The sequence below is a fragment of the Zalophus californianus genome, chromosome 14, assembly GCF_009762305.2.
Source record: "Zalophus californianus isolate mZalCal1 chromosome 14, mZalCal1.pri.v2, whole genome shotgun sequence".
NCBI classification, from domain to species: domain Eukaryota; kingdom Metazoa; phylum Chordata; class Mammalia; order Carnivora; family Otariidae; genus Zalophus; species Zalophus californianus.
This window is the reverse complement of record NC_045608.1, coordinates 93,296,479-93,315,059: the sequence shown is the minus strand read 5'-3', so window position 1 is coordinate 93,315,059 and position 18,581 is coordinate 93,296,479. Positions and strand designations below refer to the sequence as shown.

The following is an 18,581-nucleotide window of genomic DNA, read 5'->3' as shown; positions in this document are numbered from 1 at the left end:
ACCTAAATGTCCTATAGTAGGTGAATGCTTAAACAAACATTCATCCATCCCCTGGAATGCCAGTCAGCAATTAAAAGGAAAAACTATTGATACAACTACTTGAGTGGTTATCAAGGGCACTGTGTTGATTGGAATAGGCCAATCTCCAAAAATCACAAATGGAATGGTTTCACTTATTTGACATTCCCAAAATTAAAATTATAGAAATAGAGACGGATTAGTGGTTGCCAGAGGCTAGGGCCTGGGGTAGGAGAGAGAACATGACTATAGAAGGCAGCAGACAGGAGACACCTGCGGTAATGGGACAGTTCTGTATCTTTACTGCAGTGGTGGTTACACAGACCTACACATGTAGTAAAACGTAGTGAACTATATACAGTTTACACCAGCATCAACTTTCTGGTTCGACGCAACCACTGGGGGGCGCCTGGGTGGCTCAGTCAGTTAAGCGGCTGCCTTTGGCTCAGGGTCCCGGGATCCAGTGGCACCTGGGGCTCCCTGCTCAGCAGGGAGCCTGCTTCTCCCTCTCCCTCTGCCCCTCCCCACCTCAGGCTCACTCTTTGGCTCTCAAACAAATGGATAAAATCTTTAAAAAAAAAAAAAGAAAGATGCAACCACTGGGGGGAACTGGGTGAAGGATAAGCAGGACCCCTGTATACTAAGTTTGCAATTTCCTGTAAAGCTACAATTATTTCAAAAGAAAAGGTTTTTTTTTTTAAGATTTTATTTATTGAGAGAGAGGGGGGAGTGAGAGAGCATGAGCAGGGGAGAGGGGCACGGGTAGAGGGAGAAGCAGGCTCCTGATGTGGGACTTGATCCCAGAACCCTGGGATCATGACATGAGCTGAAAGCAGATGCTTAACCAACTGAGCCACCCAGGCGCCCCCAGAAAAGTTGTTTTTTTTTTTTTAAATAAAACAAAGTAAAAGGATGAAAATTATATACCATGCAAATACTAATCAAAGAAAGCTGGGAGAGAGAGAGAGAGCAAAAGAGACAGACAAACCAAGAAACAAGTGTTAATAACAGAGGACAGACTGACGCTCACCAGAGGGAGGTGGGTGGGGGAGGGACACAGGTGAAGGGGATGAAGGAGGGCACTTGTGTTAAGCACAGGGTGACGTATGGAAACCTGAAGCTAATATAACGCCGCATGTCAACTAACTGGAATTAAAATAAAGAAATAAAAATAAAGAAAGCTGGTATCATTTTATTGAAGATAGACATTATGAGCCCACATAGAAGAAATATTATCAGATAAAGATCAATCCAACAGTAAGTTAGTAACCCTACACTCGCATCATCTAATAACATACTCTAAAATATATAAAGCAAAACTGACATAATTTAAAGCAGTAGACACATCCTCAAAGATGTTGAGACTCACACAAGTTTCTCAGTAACTGATAAGTAAACTTCGAATATGAATACAGAAGATTCAAACAAGACTATTAACAAATTAATCAAATAAATGGATAAAATCTTTTTAAAAAAAAAAAAGCAACACAGAGCAACACAGTCAACAAAAAAGTACAAATTCTTTTCAAATACACACAGAAAATTGACTAACACTGCCCATATACGATGAATCATAAAGTAAGTCTCAACACATTACAGAGACTGAAAGAAAAAAATCCCAAGTATGTTCTCGGGCCACAGTGGAATTAAGATAAAGTCGATCACATGGCACCGGGGTGGCTCAGTCCATGAAGCGTCTGACTTCAACTCAGATCATGATCTCAGGACCCTGGGATCCAGCCCCAGTGTCTCCAGTCTCCCAGCTCACCAGGGAGTCTGCTTCTCCCTCTCCCTCTGCCCCTCTCCCACCGCTTGTGCTCTCTCTCTCTTGCTCTCACTTTCTCTCTCTCAAATAAAAAATAAAATCTTTAAAAAAAAAAGATAACAGTCAATTACAAAAAGATAATCAGGAAAATTCCTGACTGGAAATTAATCAGCACGGTTCTAAATTGAACATCAACTAAAGCAGAAATGACAATGTAAATCAAAATATTTTGAACTAAATAATAATAATATCATGTGTCAAAACTGAAATGCATCTATTTTTAAAAAAGAAAAAAGTACAATGCTGGTGACCTGAGAATCCATCTAACGAAGCCAGAAAAAGAAAGGCAAGTTAAACTCAGTATGAAAAAAATTAAGGGCAGACCAGACTTCAATGACACAGGAAGCAGACATCCTAAGAGGGACACAGTGTCACTCATACAGTGTCCCAGAGAATGTTTAACCTGAATCTAATGGCGAGGAGACCTCAGACACACCAAAATCTGAAATGTTCTATAAAATACCTGTTGTGTAGTTCCCATAAACATCAATGGAATGCAAGACAAAGTTAGGGCAAGAGTGGCTCCAGATTCATGGAGATGGCTCATGGAGATGGCCACCTAAATGCCAGGCCAGCCTAGAGAGGAAGGGTGCTCTGTGGGCAGGAGACAGAGCTGTGTCAGAGCAAAATCTCCTGAACGTGGCAACTGCCTGGTGGCCATGTACGAAAATAGCCTCTTCCTAAGAAACATGCACGGAACACTAAGATCAAAGAGGAGTGAAGTAACAAGCAACCTCGTCTGAAATCACTCTGAAAATAACAGTGAGATATAAAGAGAATGGTCAATAAATGTGGCAAAAGATTAAACATTAGTGATCTTAGGCAAAGGGCATAGGAGGAATTCTTGCAACTTTTCTATAAGTTTGGATTTATTTCAAGATAAAAGTGAATTTATTTCAAGTCTGGATTTATTTCATGATAAAAGCTTAAAATTTCAAAAGCAAAGACAACACCAGAAGTTTGGCTCTTTGAAAAGAACTGATAACCTCCTATCAAGATTAACAGGGAAAAGGGAGAGATAAATTAACAATATCAGGAATAATAAAATGTGACATCCCTCCAGAACCTCATACGTTTTCTATTACATGAATTTATATATTTGAAAGTAGATAAACCCCTTGAAAAGCACAAAGCATCACAAGGGACACAAGAAAAAACAATTCTGCATAGCCCTGCAACTGTTAAAAGGAATTAAGTCTAGACAAGGTTAAGTACCCCCAAAGAATACTCCAGGAATATTGGCTATTTAACCTAGAAAATGTTTTGTGAAAAAACTGTCTCACTCATTAAAAATTAGTAACACAAGTCAGTGATTTCTAAAACCTTGTTTAGCCATGAAATTTCTTCTTCATATGAAAAGCTTACAATACACAGGAAAGATAAAGACAGACACTAATTGGAAGCTGAGAGGGGGTGATAAGCCTAAATCCTGCTCAGGCTCACTTCCCGATTCTGCGTGGTCGATCTCTTTGAGGGATTCCTCAGAGTCCCTGGGAGTCCACACACCACTGTTTGAATACCACTATGTGAGCCGACCCCAAAATCAAATTGGTTGTAAAAACATCTTTTTACAAACTTCTAAAGAGATAATGAGGATGATAAATAAGATATCTTTCTACAATGACTTGTATCTCTTTTATGGTCAAAGGGATCTAAGTTCATGATGGTTAAGAAAGGCACTGACCACAAACTTTAAAGAGCAGAAAGACTATCAAAGCAGTAATTTATTCGACATACCCCACTCAAGTTATGTTGGCATCAGTCAGCTGAAATCTTGCTCTACCTGTCCCTAGGGCTGGAGGACAGTCAATGGCCAAGTGTCCTAGACACAGAGTGTGGTTTCACAGACCAGCCTCTAAAGTCAAGGGTGAGCACAGCTGATGAAGTTTATCTCAACCACCAGTGAACTTGTTTAAATATGAGCAGGTCTTACCTTTGTTTCTTTCTGGTTAAATTTACTGAAGAATCTTCTTCCAAGTCAAAGCATTTGAGTCAAATAATACACAGAGTTCCAGTATTATTAAACTGCATTTTACAGGCCCCTACCTGCCTTTCTGGATGAGAGCAGGACCGAAGATGGAAGAGAGCACGGTTTACAAATGCTGACACAGTGACCAGAATTGACTCTACCATGCAATCAATACAAAACCACTAATCTTTCTCCATTTTCTAAACATTTAAATGTCGCATAAAAAAAGTGAACTTGAGGACGCCTGGGTGGTTCCGTCGATTAAGCGTCTGCCTTCAGCTCAAGGTCATGATCCCAGGGTCCTGGGATCGAGCCCCACATCAGGCTCCTTGCTCAGCGGGGAGTCTGCTTGTCCCTCTGCCGCTCCCCCTGCTTGTGCTCTCTGTTTCCCTCTGACCAATAAATAAATAAAATCTTTAAAAAAAGAACGTGAACTTGGCATTCTGTCCTTTTCTGATTAGCAATGTTTGGTTTTGACTAATGTTTAACACTTTCCGTTATGTCATTTCATTGAGAGTGTCTTCTTTATTTGATATAAAAATAAGTATGTTAGAAGCCGAGCTTCTAAATACCTTAACTGTATACCTGAGAGCATAGGAAATTAGGCAGCAAGAGATCACAAACCTGGTGCAGAGGAACTTCCATCCTCCACAGACAAACCACTCTAGTCCTCTTCTTCTCTGTGTGATCCTAGCTCGTGGTAACGTGTGGTAATCACTTTCATCATTCTCGAAGCCTTCTTCAGACATCATTAATGGCATTTCATCCAAATGGGCAGACTCATCTTCCAGCTGGTACCTGGTCAGAGGTAAGGAGAGAATGCTGAGGCAGGCCAAGCAGCCTTCTGTCACCAGTAAGGGTATTATTTAAGACAAGAGCTGGTCCCATTCTACTAACCACATTTTTCTTTTTTCTTCAAACTAAGCTGTCTACAGCGGAGGCAAACCATTATAAATAAGGGATGCTACTTTCCTTTACAAAAAATGTATTTAGCCAGGGTCAGAAGGAAAGGAACAGGCTGCCCAAGGAAGCGAACATGACCACGCTAGAAGGGGAGCCCTCCACAAAGCCACTGGTGTGAACAGTCGGCTCAACAGTACCACCCACTCATGGTGTTCAATTCAGGAATATAAAAACAATCACCCGAAATATTAGCAAAAAATGTATACTTCCAGGTCATATCTAAATACTCTGCTACAGATTGATTGGATGTAAAATGTGCCCAACTTTACATTCATCAATCAAAGTCGTGGAAGTGACTTTTGAACTATGGAAGTATCTTCTTTTGAAAGGTGGGAACACGGTCCCTTGGTTTGTTGTCAGATTTGATATACGCAGCAAGGATGCTATGTCCCACTTACACTTACTCTCTGTCTCTGTTATTCCCTTTTCTGAATTTTCTATTCAAGGAAATAATTTCCTCCACAACCAGCATCCCTTTCAGAGTTCAATAATCCTCTTCTGATTCCAAAAACAGGCAGCCTACTGTATCAAGTTCCCATTTTATCTCTCCTCAATCACAGACATATGTACATTTTAAAACTAAAAGCTTACTTTGAGAACCAAGAATTCATGAGAAAGTAGAATGCAGAGCCCACGAATGCTATCTTATTTGATTTTACATCAAACCTCTGTGGTAGGTATTCACCTCAATTGTAAAAATCAGAGCACAGACCTGTGTGTCCCTGGGACATGATGGTAGTCACTGAAACTGAAATTTCCCCTCGCACCCTCTGAAGTCCACAGACTTTATACAAGACAAATAAAACCAACCAAGCCCACAACGACAGCATAAATGAGTGCCAGACAATACTACGATCTACTTAAAGACAACAGCAAGCTGAAACAGGATAAAGTCAAAGGAAATCACAAAAAGCACACTCATCAAACTACTCGAAGCAAAGATGAAGGAAAAATTCTTGGAAGGAGCCAGAAGAAAACAACTCATTACATGGAGAAGCCCATCAATTCAAATGCCCATGGACTTCTCGTGGAGAGAGATGAGGCCAGAGGACAGGAACTCCATGTCTAAGTGCTGAAAGGGAAAAAGGCTCAACCCAGAATTCTATATCCAGCAAAAAGATCCTCCAGGAATGAAGGCAGAACAAAAACATTCTCAGATGAAAGATAAAACTTGGAGGGTATGTTACCATCTGACCTCATACAAAAGAAAGCTAAAGAAAGTTTCAAGACGAAGAAAAATGATACCATCAGGAAACTTGGATTTCTGGAAAGAAAGAACACAAAATTCTTTAAAACGCGTATGACTATTGAAAGCAAAAGCTGTCACATCATCTGGTGAAGTTTTCAGTGTAGAAAGATGTGAATGGATATGGCGGCCATCCTGTAAGAAGCAGGCGATTCCATAGCTTACATTAAGTGTAAAATACGAACAGTGAAAAGTTAGCTATGTATATTGCAATCCTTAGCGTGGAGCTTCTCAACAGCGGCACCATGAACATTCTGGGTCTCAGAATTCTGTTGATGGAGCTGTCCTGTGCACTGTGGAGCGTTCAACAGCAAACCAGGCCACTACGCATTTGATGCCAGTAGCAGCATTCCCCCAGTCGGGACAATAAAAATGTGTCCAGATGTCACCAAATGTCACCTGGAGGACAAAAATCACTACCTACAAAAAAATAAAAATACTTGAAATATAATGGCATATAATGTTAAAAGATTAAAAGTAAAAAGATGGAAGAAGATATGATACAAACACTCGTTCAAAGGAAAAAAAGTAGCTACTATAAGACAAAGAAGACATCAAAAAAATAACATGAAAGAACCGCCCAGGATAAAGAAGAACATTAGATAATGATAAAAGATCAAATCACCCATAAGCTCTAACAATCATAAATGTGCATGCACCTACCACCAGTTTCAAAGTACACAAAGTATGAAATATGTAAGTAAAAGGAGAAAGAAACAAATCCATAATACTGCCGGAAGACTTCGTAACTCCTCTCTCAGTAATTAATGGAAGAAACAGTATCAGAAAGGACAGAAAGACATGGTCAGCACTGTCAGCCAACCTACCCTGGCACTCTACCCTGTACGGCAGAATGTTCTCATCAAGTGCACCATGAACACTCATCCCCACGGACCACATCCTGGGCCATAACACAAACTAACAAATTCAAAAGAACTGAAATTAGACAAAGTATGTTCTCTTACCATAAAGGAATTTCTTTCTTTTTTTTTAATAAAGATTTTATTTATTTATTTCACAGAGAGAGACACAGCGAGAGAGGGAACACAAGCAGGGGGAGTGGGAGAGAGAGAGAAGCAGACTCCCCGCTGAGCAGGGAGCCCGATGTGGGGCTCGATGCCAGGACCCTGAGATCATGACCTGAGCTGAAGGCAGATGCTTAACGACTGAGCCACCCAGGCGCCCCATAAAGGAATTTCTTTTAAAAATCAGTAACAGAAAGGGACGCCTGGATGGCTCAGGTGCTTAAGGGTCTGCCTCAGCTCAGGTCATGATCTTAGGGTCCTGGGATCGAGTCCTGCTTCTGGCTCCATGCTCAGTGGGGAGTCTGCTTCTCCCTCTTCCCTTCCCCCCACTCATGCTTGCACTCTCTCTCTGAAACAAATAAATAAATCTTAAAAAAAAAAAAATCAGGGGCACCTAGGTGACTCAGCCAGTTAAGCGTCTGCCTACAGCTCAGGTCGTGATCCCAGGGTCCTGGGATCAAGCTCTCTGCTCAGCGGGGAGTCTGCTTCTCCCTCTGCCACTCTCTCCCTGCTCATGCTCTCTTTCTCTCACTCTCTCTCAAATAAAATCTTTAAAAATAAATCAGTAACAGAAAGATATTTGGAAAATCCACTAATACCTGGGGGGGGGGGATTTGGGAACAAATTTGGGAAGCACCATTTGGGAACAAAACTGTCACGATGCTGGAGAATCATCCAATTCTTCACAACTGCAAATGGAAACTTACGAACAGCAGAAATTCTACAGAGATCAGCACCTTAAGCTAGAACTCACACTCAGAACCAGTCACCACAGGACAACCTGATGTCTGCCTGCTGGTGTGATACAAGAAGCAGCAGATCCAGCATTCCTGCCAACACATGTACACATTTACCGTATTTACTCAATCCCAGAGCAGTGGTTCTCAAAGTGCAGTCCCCAGAAATTCTTGGAGCCACCCCCAGAAACAAGAAACTTCTGGAAGTAGCCTACAGTTGGTATCAACAGCCCTCACACTCTGCTGCTTGAGAAGCACTGCTCTGGGGCTAATTTTCACGTGACGGGAAGTGCACAAAATAAGAGCACTACACCCAACTCCAGGAGGTACTAATCCAGACACTACAAACCACCAGCCTGGACTCTTCAAAAATGCCACATGAAAAGAAAGAAAACCACCACAAAGATTTCTCCAAATTAAAAGAAATTAAAAAGATATAACCAAATGAGGGGCGCCTGGGTGGCTCAGTTGTTAAGCGTCTGCCTTGGGCTCAGGTCATGACCCCAGGATTCTGGGATCGAGCCCCGCATCAGACTCCCTGCTCTGTGGGAAGCCTGCTTCTCCCTCACCCACTCCCCCTGCTTGTGTGCCCTCTCTCACGGTGTCTCTCCCTCTCAAATAAATAAAATCCTTAAAAAAAAAAAATGACAATGGTGAGTGCTACTCCAGATGATCAGGAATATCCAAGAACAGAATTATTTCCATTCTGCTCTAAGATGTTATTGAAATACATCTTCTACAGTACATAACAAGCTTTAAATGTATATGAAGTATACACACAGTGCAGAGTACATAAACGAGCTTTATATGCGCCAACTTAGCAGTCCTTCAGGGAATCTGTGGATGTGGGTGTTCACACACCTGCATGTGTGTGGGGGCGTGTGCATGTGTGGGTATATGCAGTGACGGTGCCAGGCAGTCCTTTGCTTACTAGGATTCTGTGAAAAGGTCAGAAGGCAAGATTCCAGAAGCCTCCACCTTCTTGAAACTTTATTTTTTTGAAACAGGTGCCTAGCTGTCAAGAATCCAAACACAAGTGGGGCGCCTGGGTGGCTCAGTTGGTTAAGCGACTGCCTTCGGCTCAGGTCATGATCCTGGAGTCCCAGGATCGAGTCCCGCATCGGGCTCCCTGCTCGGTGGAGAGCCTGCTTCTCCCTCTCCCTCTGCCTGCCTCTCTGCCTACTTGTGCTCTCTCTCTATCTCTGTCAAAGAAATAAATAAAATCTTTAAAAAAAAAAGCAAACACTGAATGACAGATGAGCAAAGACAATTCATAACAAAAGAAATACAGCTGTACTTCGAGAACTATGTGCAGCCACATTAGGAACTCTAACCCTTCCCACACACACCTGAGGGACCGCCCTGGGCGAGCGCTGTCCCGACGAGGACAAGCACAAGAAGCGGGCTGCCTACTTGCAAAGGGAGACGTGCTGGGAAGACTCTAATACAGAAGGCGCGAGGGCCAGAAGGAAGCCGAGTCTCAAGAGGAGACACCTGCATGAAAGGAACCAACCACAGAAGGTCTTGGGAGACCTGGAAGGGGCTGCGGAGCCTTGAGGGCTCAGGACTGGAGAGAAAGCCGGGGCAGCTGGAGTGGGCAAGGCACGGGAGGGCCACCGGATGTGGCTGAAGGGGTGGGCAGGGCTGAGTCCCGTGGGCACGGCCTGCCAGGATAAGGAGTCTCACTTTAACTCTCAGGGGAAGGGAAGTCAGTGGAAGGTTTTAACACTAGGAGTCATTTTTGTTTCCAAGAGAACTTCTAAAACACGCAAATTAAAACAACTGAAAAAAATTCTTCACCCTTAGCATTCTTAACAGTCTTGGCTAACGAAGCACTCTTAATGGCTAGCAAGAGTGTGAACAACTTTTATGGAGGACAGTTTGTGAAAATGCCCTGACAGCCCTTTTTTGTAATGGGAGTAACTTTAACCACAGGTTCTAATTATCCATGAAAACAAATATTTGAAAACATGAAAAATGTACACAAGATTGATCTACCAAGATGACCATTACTGTGCTGTGCTGCTTAGAAGTCTACCCAAAAAGCACGGAAGACTTTAGTTCCAGTGATGAGACCCGGTCCCGGGTGTCGGACACCCACGCACTGTCGCTGACAGCAGTAAGGCGGAGGGAGGGCCTTCCGAGAGTCACAGGGAGGAGCGGCAGCACCTGTCCCCGCCCCGACCAGCACCCAGGGTCCCCTCGCTCCAGTCACCATCCACACCACCACACAACATCCCCACAACAGGAGACTCGTCATTTGAGGGGCTCACACAAAAGCTCCTCTCAGCTGTGAGGTAGCGGGCCTAAAACAGAGGTAATAGGTTTCCTCAGAAAAATTCCTTTTTTCTCATTCTCTGCATAAGATCACTTCTTTTAAAACAGTCAACTAGAAAATGAATATTTATACAAAATGCAATTAAAATTCAAAATGCCACTTAAATATATTATAATATAGTATACAAAATGAGATTTTTAGTCTTTTTCATTAAGTTCTTTCAGCAATTGTGCTGCATTTTAGCAAAAGTCACAATCTTATCAAGTTTAATGCTAGAAAAGTAGTACAAAGAGTCTGAAAGATAATGAACATAAGCAACATCATGTTTAGTAACCTCCACTTCAGAGATGGAGCCTTTGAACTGGCAAGCAATTTATTCCATTTCCAAAGCAATTTTCCTATTGTATTGAAAATTTTACCTCAGTATTTAAAAACAATAAGATGATGAATAATGGATTTTTTCAGAGACAGGATAAGCAGAAAATCCTAAGTGTCTTTGTTGCCTAGTGTCATACACACTTAATTGGTTTGTCACTCAAGAAAAATCAACGTTTCCAGCAATTAAGTATAATTCTGGAAACATATTTTTAAAAAGAGTAAAAACAATGTGAACAAAGACGACAGAACAGATGATACCAAGCCCAAGAGTACTGCCACACTAAGAAACGGAGACAACTCTCTTAGCTGCTGCCAAAGGTTTAGAAAAATTGGGAACCTTCAACAAAAAACACTCAAGTACTAGAAGGTGCGTAATTTACATGTATCTAAGTAAAAGTAGGTCAATACAATAACTAGCTTAAACTCACATTAAGTATCTAACAGCCTTATTGTTTCCATTTTGATGAGAAGCATTGCTGAGAAGCCAACTGATAGTAAGGGGAGAAACCATTTAAAATATGCCTAATGCTTAAACCTTCTTTAAGAAAAATAAACACTGCCCTCTCTGCCTACATGTTAATAGAGTAGAAAAACAAAGCAACAAAGTACTATAAAGAAATGTGTATGTTTCCTTCATCAAACACAGCTTCCAAGTTCAAGCGTGTCACTGATGAGTCACTAATAAGCAGCCAAACTGTATACTGGGAAACTGGGACTCTTCCCTTCCTACAGTAGCAGAGGAGTTAAACAGCAGAATAGTTGTGTAAAAAAAAAAAAAAAAAAAAAAAAAGGAAAGGAACACTGCCTGAAAAGCACGCCTTGACCTCAGCAATAAAAACAAGCAAGACGCGCAAGGGCCAGTCAGTGCCCACGCCCGGAGATGCCCCCCATGTGGACTATGGACACAGTAACCTCGGAGCCACCGACTCCTCTTCCACGGCGTTCTGTAAAAAACCTCAATACCAATGTCTTAACATAAGAAATTACACCAACGCTATACATGAATCGAAACAAGCTTCTAAATTAGAGTAATGGGACAATATCTAATATTATGTAAACGCCAATCCAGAAATTAAAAACGTAAGTGGGCCGATTAGCTCAGGACACATGACCCAGTTATACCCAAAACTGTGATGTTCACAATCACCAAATCTATCTTCATGCTAATACTGTCAGCTGTAGAAAATACAGTGAAACAGACCTGTTCTGGCAGGTTTAAAGAATTTCATGAACTCGAGTGAACTACAGATCCTTAAAAATATGTCTCTGATTCCAAGGAGTCCTGGGCCTGAGCACTTTGATAAACACTATCTTAAGAATCATTTGGGGGGCGCCTGGGTGGCTCAGTTGGTTAAGCCACTGCCTTTGGCTCAGGTCATGATCCTGGAGTCCCGGGATCGAGTCCCACATCGGGCTCCCTCTCAGCAGGGAGTCTGCTTCTCCCTCTGACCCTCTTCCCTCTCATGCTCTCTGTCTCTCATTCTCTCTCTCTCAAAATAAATAAATAAAATCTTTAAAAAAAAAAAAAAAAAAAGAATCATTTGGTAGCGGCACCTGGGCGGCTCAGTCACTAGCGTCTACCTTCGGCTCAGGTTGTGATCCCAGGGTCCTGGGATCGAGTCCCACACTGGACTCCCAGGGAGTCCGCTTCTCCCTCTGCCCCTCCCCCTGCTTGTGCTCTCTCTTTCTCTCACTCTCTGTCAAATAAATAAATAAATCTTAAAAAAAAAAACAAAGGAAGAATCATTTGGTACTTGAAAAAACATTTTCAGCTGTGAAAACACAAAAAAGAAGTTTCATCTTTATAACTAGAGTAAAGGCATTTTTTTAGATCATCATAATTGTAAAATTTTTAAAGATTCAGAGAAAATTGTGTATAGACACTCAGAATGAGTGTCTATAAAAAAAACTGTGTTGCCTCTGTTAAGAAACACACTAATATTTTAGAGATAATCAGACAATAGCCATCTGTTCTCAGCATGACTCTCTTCTCAAACACTAAAGTTTAACCATTATAATACTGCAAATGACTCTAGGCAGGGCCAAAAGCCACACTGCAACATGAAGCAAAGAATAGGTACTAAGAGACATGGATAAACACAATGATGTCCAGTGTCAGTCATTCTTTTTTCAAATGTGAAGATAATTTGAATGACACGGGTACCATTTAAAAGACAGAAATGAAAAATACCAAATTAACAAATACCTTACTTTTACCCACCTATACATACTACAAGAAGAAAATCAATGCCTCACATTAGTTCACAGAAAATGATCTTAACAAGTAACTGCACTCTTACTGAACTATTAAATACTATGCGTGGGACACAGCATTTCATTCACCTAGTAACTTCCAAAAAAAAAAAAAAAACCCACCCCCCCCAAAAAAAAACCAAGAACATCCTCCTGTATTAACCATACTCAAATCATATCTAATTTGTCCCCTTGAAATTTTCATAAAGTACAAACCCAATGATGAAAAATTGTATACCAGTTGTAACAATTTATGATCACTACATGTTAAATATATTGTGTCCTAAACTAGCATGATTATAATGAAATAAAAGTAGTTTCACTCCAAGGAAAACCTGAAAACCTTTAAAATACATTACTACAATTCCTTATACATTATGAACACAAAATGACATTTTTATATGGTCAAAGAAAAAGCCTTTTAAAGCTCACAAAGCAAGAAAAGCCCATATCAAAGCTGTTTTTCTAACAACTAATTAGCTTTCAATTGCCAATGTGGAAGAAAAAGACCCCATAATATAAACTTTTGTTATTGGAAATAGAAGACTGAATTTGCACTTTTTATTTTTTTATCTATTTTGTTAGCTGTATTCTAATTTACAGCACACATTTCCCAAAACGGAAATACTAGAAAAGCCATAATTTGGATATAAAACTTTACTCACTTTACAGTTCTGAAATATGAAATTAGAGATTTGTTATATATTAAGTCAAAAGTACCCTAAACACAGTTAGCTTTGTTAAGTATATGTCACTGCAGTAAGAAAACCTCCAGAGATGAGGTGCGGGAGGTGCTGAGAGGCGGGGCGCTAGGTCTCTCTTGGAGGTGAAGAAAATCTTCCAACCCTGCCCGTGGTGATGGCTGCATTTACCTTGTGAATACATAAAACCCTGAATTTTACACTCCAAACGGGAGGCCTGTAGCCAAAACTTGTTAGTGAATGGAAAAATAAATAATAAGACGGACTTTCAAATACAAAGAGTAAAGACAAAAACAGAACAAAGGTAAATGACTCCTTCCTGCCAGTTCCAGAACAAGACTTGAGCAGACAGGGCGCCCTCCCTCTCTCCCCCATAAGCTATAACCCTGGAGACGACAGAGGGAAAGGTGAAGAGAAGGAGGCTGACCAGGAGGGACCCAGACCCCAAAGTTCACACAACAGGGAGTTCCCAATGCGCTCCTTCAGCCTCATTTATCCCAAATTGGGTACCAGAGAGTCAGCAGCCAGAAAAACCACGGACATAAACCAAAGAGAGCCCCAAGAACAGCCCAGGCCCTCCTGCCCATCCCTACCACTGGGTTCACAGGAACCCAGACGTAAAGGCCCCCCAGGCCATACTGCAGGAGGCCAGAGGCTGCAATAAACAGGCATTCCTCCCCTCCCCAGACAAGGGGACATCAGCAGAGCCCCACGCGGCACCGCAGACCCCATGTCTGCCCAGCAGTGAAGGGGGCACCACCCGCAGACCCCATGTCTGCCCAGCGGTGAAGGGGGCACCCTCTTCTCCCAGGTGTCAAAGGGAACCCAGCTTTCACCCCATCTGCCAGCAACAAGGCAGCACCACCTCATCGCACCTCCCTATCCCCCAGTCCCATGGGGTGTCAGAGGAGGCCTGATAAAACAGAAGATTATTTGAATAAAGTCCAGAACCTCCCAGCGTAATACCCAAAATGTCCAGGATACAATTTAAAAAAAAAAAGGACTCATTATACCAAAAGCCAGGAAAATCTCTACTCCTGAAGGAAAAATAATCAACAAATGCCAACATCAGAGGGATGCATATGGTGAAATTATCTGACAAGGATTCTCATATCCATCATAAAAATGGTCTATGGGCAATTACAAACATACTTGAAGCAAATGAAAACAAACAAACAGCTATTTCAGCAAAGAAAGCTAATATGAAGAAGAACCAAATGGAAATTCTAAAACTAAAAAATACAATAATGGAGATTTGAAAACAATGCATAGGGTTCAGGGGCAGAAAAGAAGAGACAAAGGAAAAATCAATGAACTTGAAGAGTGAACAACAGAAACCAATCTGGACAGAAAATGGACTTAAAACAAATGAGAAGAAACTCAGGACATTTGAGACACAAGAAAGATCTCACAAGGTGTCTCCAGAGAGAGTGTTAGAAGAGATGAAAGAGGGTGGGGCTCAAAAAGTTTTAGACAAATAATGGCTGAAAACTCCTAACTTGACAAAAGATAAAACTTGCAGATTCAATATGCTACGTGAACCCCAAAGAGTATAAACCCAAAGAAATCTATGTCAAGACCCATAATAATCAAACTACTGAACTAAAGACAAGAAAAAAAGCTTGTAAGTAGTGAGAAATGACATCTTACCCACAGGAAAAGAAAACATTCCAATGACATCAGATTTCTCATCAGAAATCATGGAGGCCAGAAAGAAGTAGCATAACATTTTCCAAGTGCTTAAAATAGAAAAAGGACTGTCAACCCCAAATTGTGTATCTGGTGAAATTACCCTTCAGGAATGAAGGAGAAATAAGACCTTCTAAGACGAAAGAAAACTAAGAGAATTTGTTTTCAGCAGACCTACACTAAAAGAATAGCAAGGAATTCTTAGAACAGAAATAATAAGGAATTCAGGAACTTCGAGAAATAAGAGAACAACAGAAATAGTGAAAACATGGGTCAATATAATAGGCATTTCTTCTCCTTTTGAGTTTTCTAGATTATGTTTGAGAGAGAGAAAAATTAACACTGTCTGATGTGTAACTCTAGTCATATGTAAGGGAAATATTTATGTACTTTTGCAAAATTAAAATATTTATGTAATTGTACAAGATAATTACTTTACCAGTAAGGATGAGTAAAGGGATGTAAAGAGGTACTGATTCTTCACTTTACTAACACTGATAAAATATCAACACCAGAATACTGTGATGAATCACATATGTATAATGTCATATCTAGAACTACTGCTAAATAACATCTATACAAAGAGATACAGTGGAAAAACACCATCGGTAAATCAAAATGGAATTCTAAAAATTGTTCAAGTAACCCACAGAAAAACAGGAAAAAGAAAACAAAGAAACAACACAGCAATCAAAAAGGAAAATGGCAGATATAAGCCCTAACTTGTCAATCATTACACTGAACATAAATGTTCTAAATCTATCAATCATAAGACAGAGATTGGCACAGTGGATAAAAAACATAAGCCAACCATATGCTGACTACAAGAAACTTACCTCAAATATAAGTAGGTTGAAAGTAAAAGGATGGAAAATTATATGCCAGGTAAACATTAGTCAAAATAAAGCATGAGTGGCTATATTAATGTCAGAAAAAGTAAAGCCCAGGGGCGCCTGGGTGGCTCAGTTGGTTAAGCGACTGCCTTCGGCTCAGATCATGATCCTGGAGTCCCGGGATCGAGTCCCACATCGGGCTCCCTGCTCAGCAGGGGTTCTGCTTCTCCCTCTGACTCTCTTCCCTCTCGTGCTCTCTGTCTCTCATTCACTCTCTCTCTCTCAAATAAATAAAATAAAATCTTTAAAAAAAAAAAAGAAAGAAAGAAAGAAAAAGTAAAGCCCAGAGCAAAAATATTACTAGAGACAGATGGAAATTATAAAATAATAAAAGCATCAGTCCATCAAAACAGAGCAATCCCAAACATGTTTGCACCAAATGACAGACTGGCAAAACAGTAAAGTAAAAACTGATAAAACCAAATGGAAAAATAGACAAATGCACAATTACAGTTAGAGACTTCAACGACCCACCCTCAACAACCAAGAAAACAACTAGAACATAAACTAGCAAAGATAACAGGATCTTATCAACATTTCAGAACCTTTCACCCAACGACAGCACAATACACCTTCTTTTGGGCCCTGAAATTCTTACCAATACAGACCATATTCTTGGTCACAAGACAAACCACCAAAATTAAATGAAGTAACACGAAGCATGTTCTTTAACCACAAAGAAATCATGCTAGAAATTAGTAACAGAAAAATAACAGCAAATTTTCCATACACATTCCTAAGTAATCCATGAGACAAAGGGGAAGTCTCAAAGTAAAACAAAATGCCAAAATTTGTGGGACACCGATAAATCAGTGCTGAGAGGGAAATTTACAGCACAAAATCCTTATGTTAAAAAAAGAGGAAAAGTCTCCAATCAATAATCTAAACTCCCACCATAAGAAACAAGAATGAGAAGATAAAAAATAAAACCTAAAAAAGCAAACAAAAAGGTAAAGCAAAGCACAGAAATTAATAAAAGTGAAAACAGACAACTACAGGAAAAATAAGAAAAATAAAGGATGGCTCTTTGAAAAAACTCAAACCTCTAGTAAGACTAACCAACAAAAGAGTGAAGGCACAAACCACCAATATCTGAATGAAACAACATCAAAAAGATAGTAAGAGAATATATGACGAACAACACTACACACATAAATATGGCAACTTTCCTGAAAAGGACCGATTCCTCAAAGGGCACAATCACAACTCACCCCAAACAAAATAGCTCATTTGACTAGCCTAGTTAACTATTAAAGAAACTGAGTTTGTAAAGTGAAACACCCAAAAAAGAAATTTCTTAGGTCCAGACGGTTTCACTGGGAATTCTACCAAACATTTAAAGAAGAGAGCAACTCTATTCGAAGTCTTCCAGAAAGCAGGAGAGAAGGGAACACTTTCCAAGTCATCTCATGAGGCCAGGCATCAGGGGTAAAATCTGACAGTCACTGCCGTTCCATTCATGGAAAAGAGACATTTACAGTCAAGTGCAATCTGTGCTCTGAGGGGGAACAGGGGCCTGTAGGAGCCAGCAGGGGCATCTAACTCTATCCTGGCTGGGGTTGAGATAATGGAAGGCTTCAAAAGAAAAGTAATTTTCGATGCTGACAGAGTCAGAAATATAGCCACTGAAATATGGAGATTTTAAATGCCAGAAGAAACAGCTAGAAGAATCCAAAATAAGTGCCTTGGGGGTGAGAGGCTGGGGTAAGGAGGAAGCAATAAGCGGAGTACAGAGCCACAGTATATTCTCATTAGCCTTTTACCATATGTTATTATGAAAAAATACAACCAACCTTCACAAAATAATGTAAAAGCACAACTTCCAGTTTAAGATCCATCTCTCCCTGCTCCTCTTACCTAAGCCCAACTATAAGCTTGGAAATAAAGCAAGAGCCAAACAAAGGAGAGCTCTGGAAGGGGGCGAGAAGGCAGCAGTGAAGAGGAAGAGGGTTAGGGGGGCTTGGGACCAAGGACTGAGAAACGACACAGCGGCAGGACGTCCTACAGGCCCTCACCCAACAGCAGGAAGGAGACAGGCCTGGCATTCCCTAACTCCCAACCCAGCAAGGAAAGGCAGCCCAGAAAGATCATTCCTCCCCTGGAGGGAGCAAGAGTACACCACCACCAGCAAGAGAGATCAAAAAGTGCCGTGGGAAACGGCATCCTTCCCCATGGACCTAGGACTCCCCTGTCCCATCGAGGGACAGTGGTGCATCTGGGCGGCAGCAGTTAGAGGAACCCTGCCACAAAAACAGGCTAGAAGCCTCAGAAAGCCCCTGTGTCCCCGTGGGCCGAGACGCCCCTCTCTCACCAGGAGGGAAACCAGGCAGCATCACCAAGCACAGCCCCACTTCAGAAGCAGCCAGTCCAGGAAACCGCTTCTATTCAGGGCCTGAACTCCCCTCCTCTGCCACCAGAGACCAGAGCAGCAGGAAGCACCAGGAAGAGGGATTCCAAGGGCCACAGCGGTGCTGAGACTCCTCCCCTAACCAGACACACCAGAACAGCCAGCAGGCTCGTGCAGAGCGGGTACAATCACAACCACTGCCCATCCAACAAGGCCTTTTCATCACATGGACCGACCATTCCTTCTCTTACCAAGAGAC

The 18,581-nt window shown here is 41.3% G+C and overlaps 1 protein-coding gene across 1 annotated transcript in view; it reads right to left on the bottom strand.

Annotated features, from left to right (window-relative positions):
* Positions 1-18,581, bottom strand: part of ATP9B (ATPase phospholipid transporting 9B (putative)) — a 266,980-nt gene that overhangs the window by 244,890 nt on the left and 3,509 nt on the right. Inside the window, 1 exon segment of the mRNA XM_035723907.1 lies at positions 4,437-4,610. Coding sequence (XP_035579800.1) covers positions 4,437-4,610 — 174 coding nt within the window.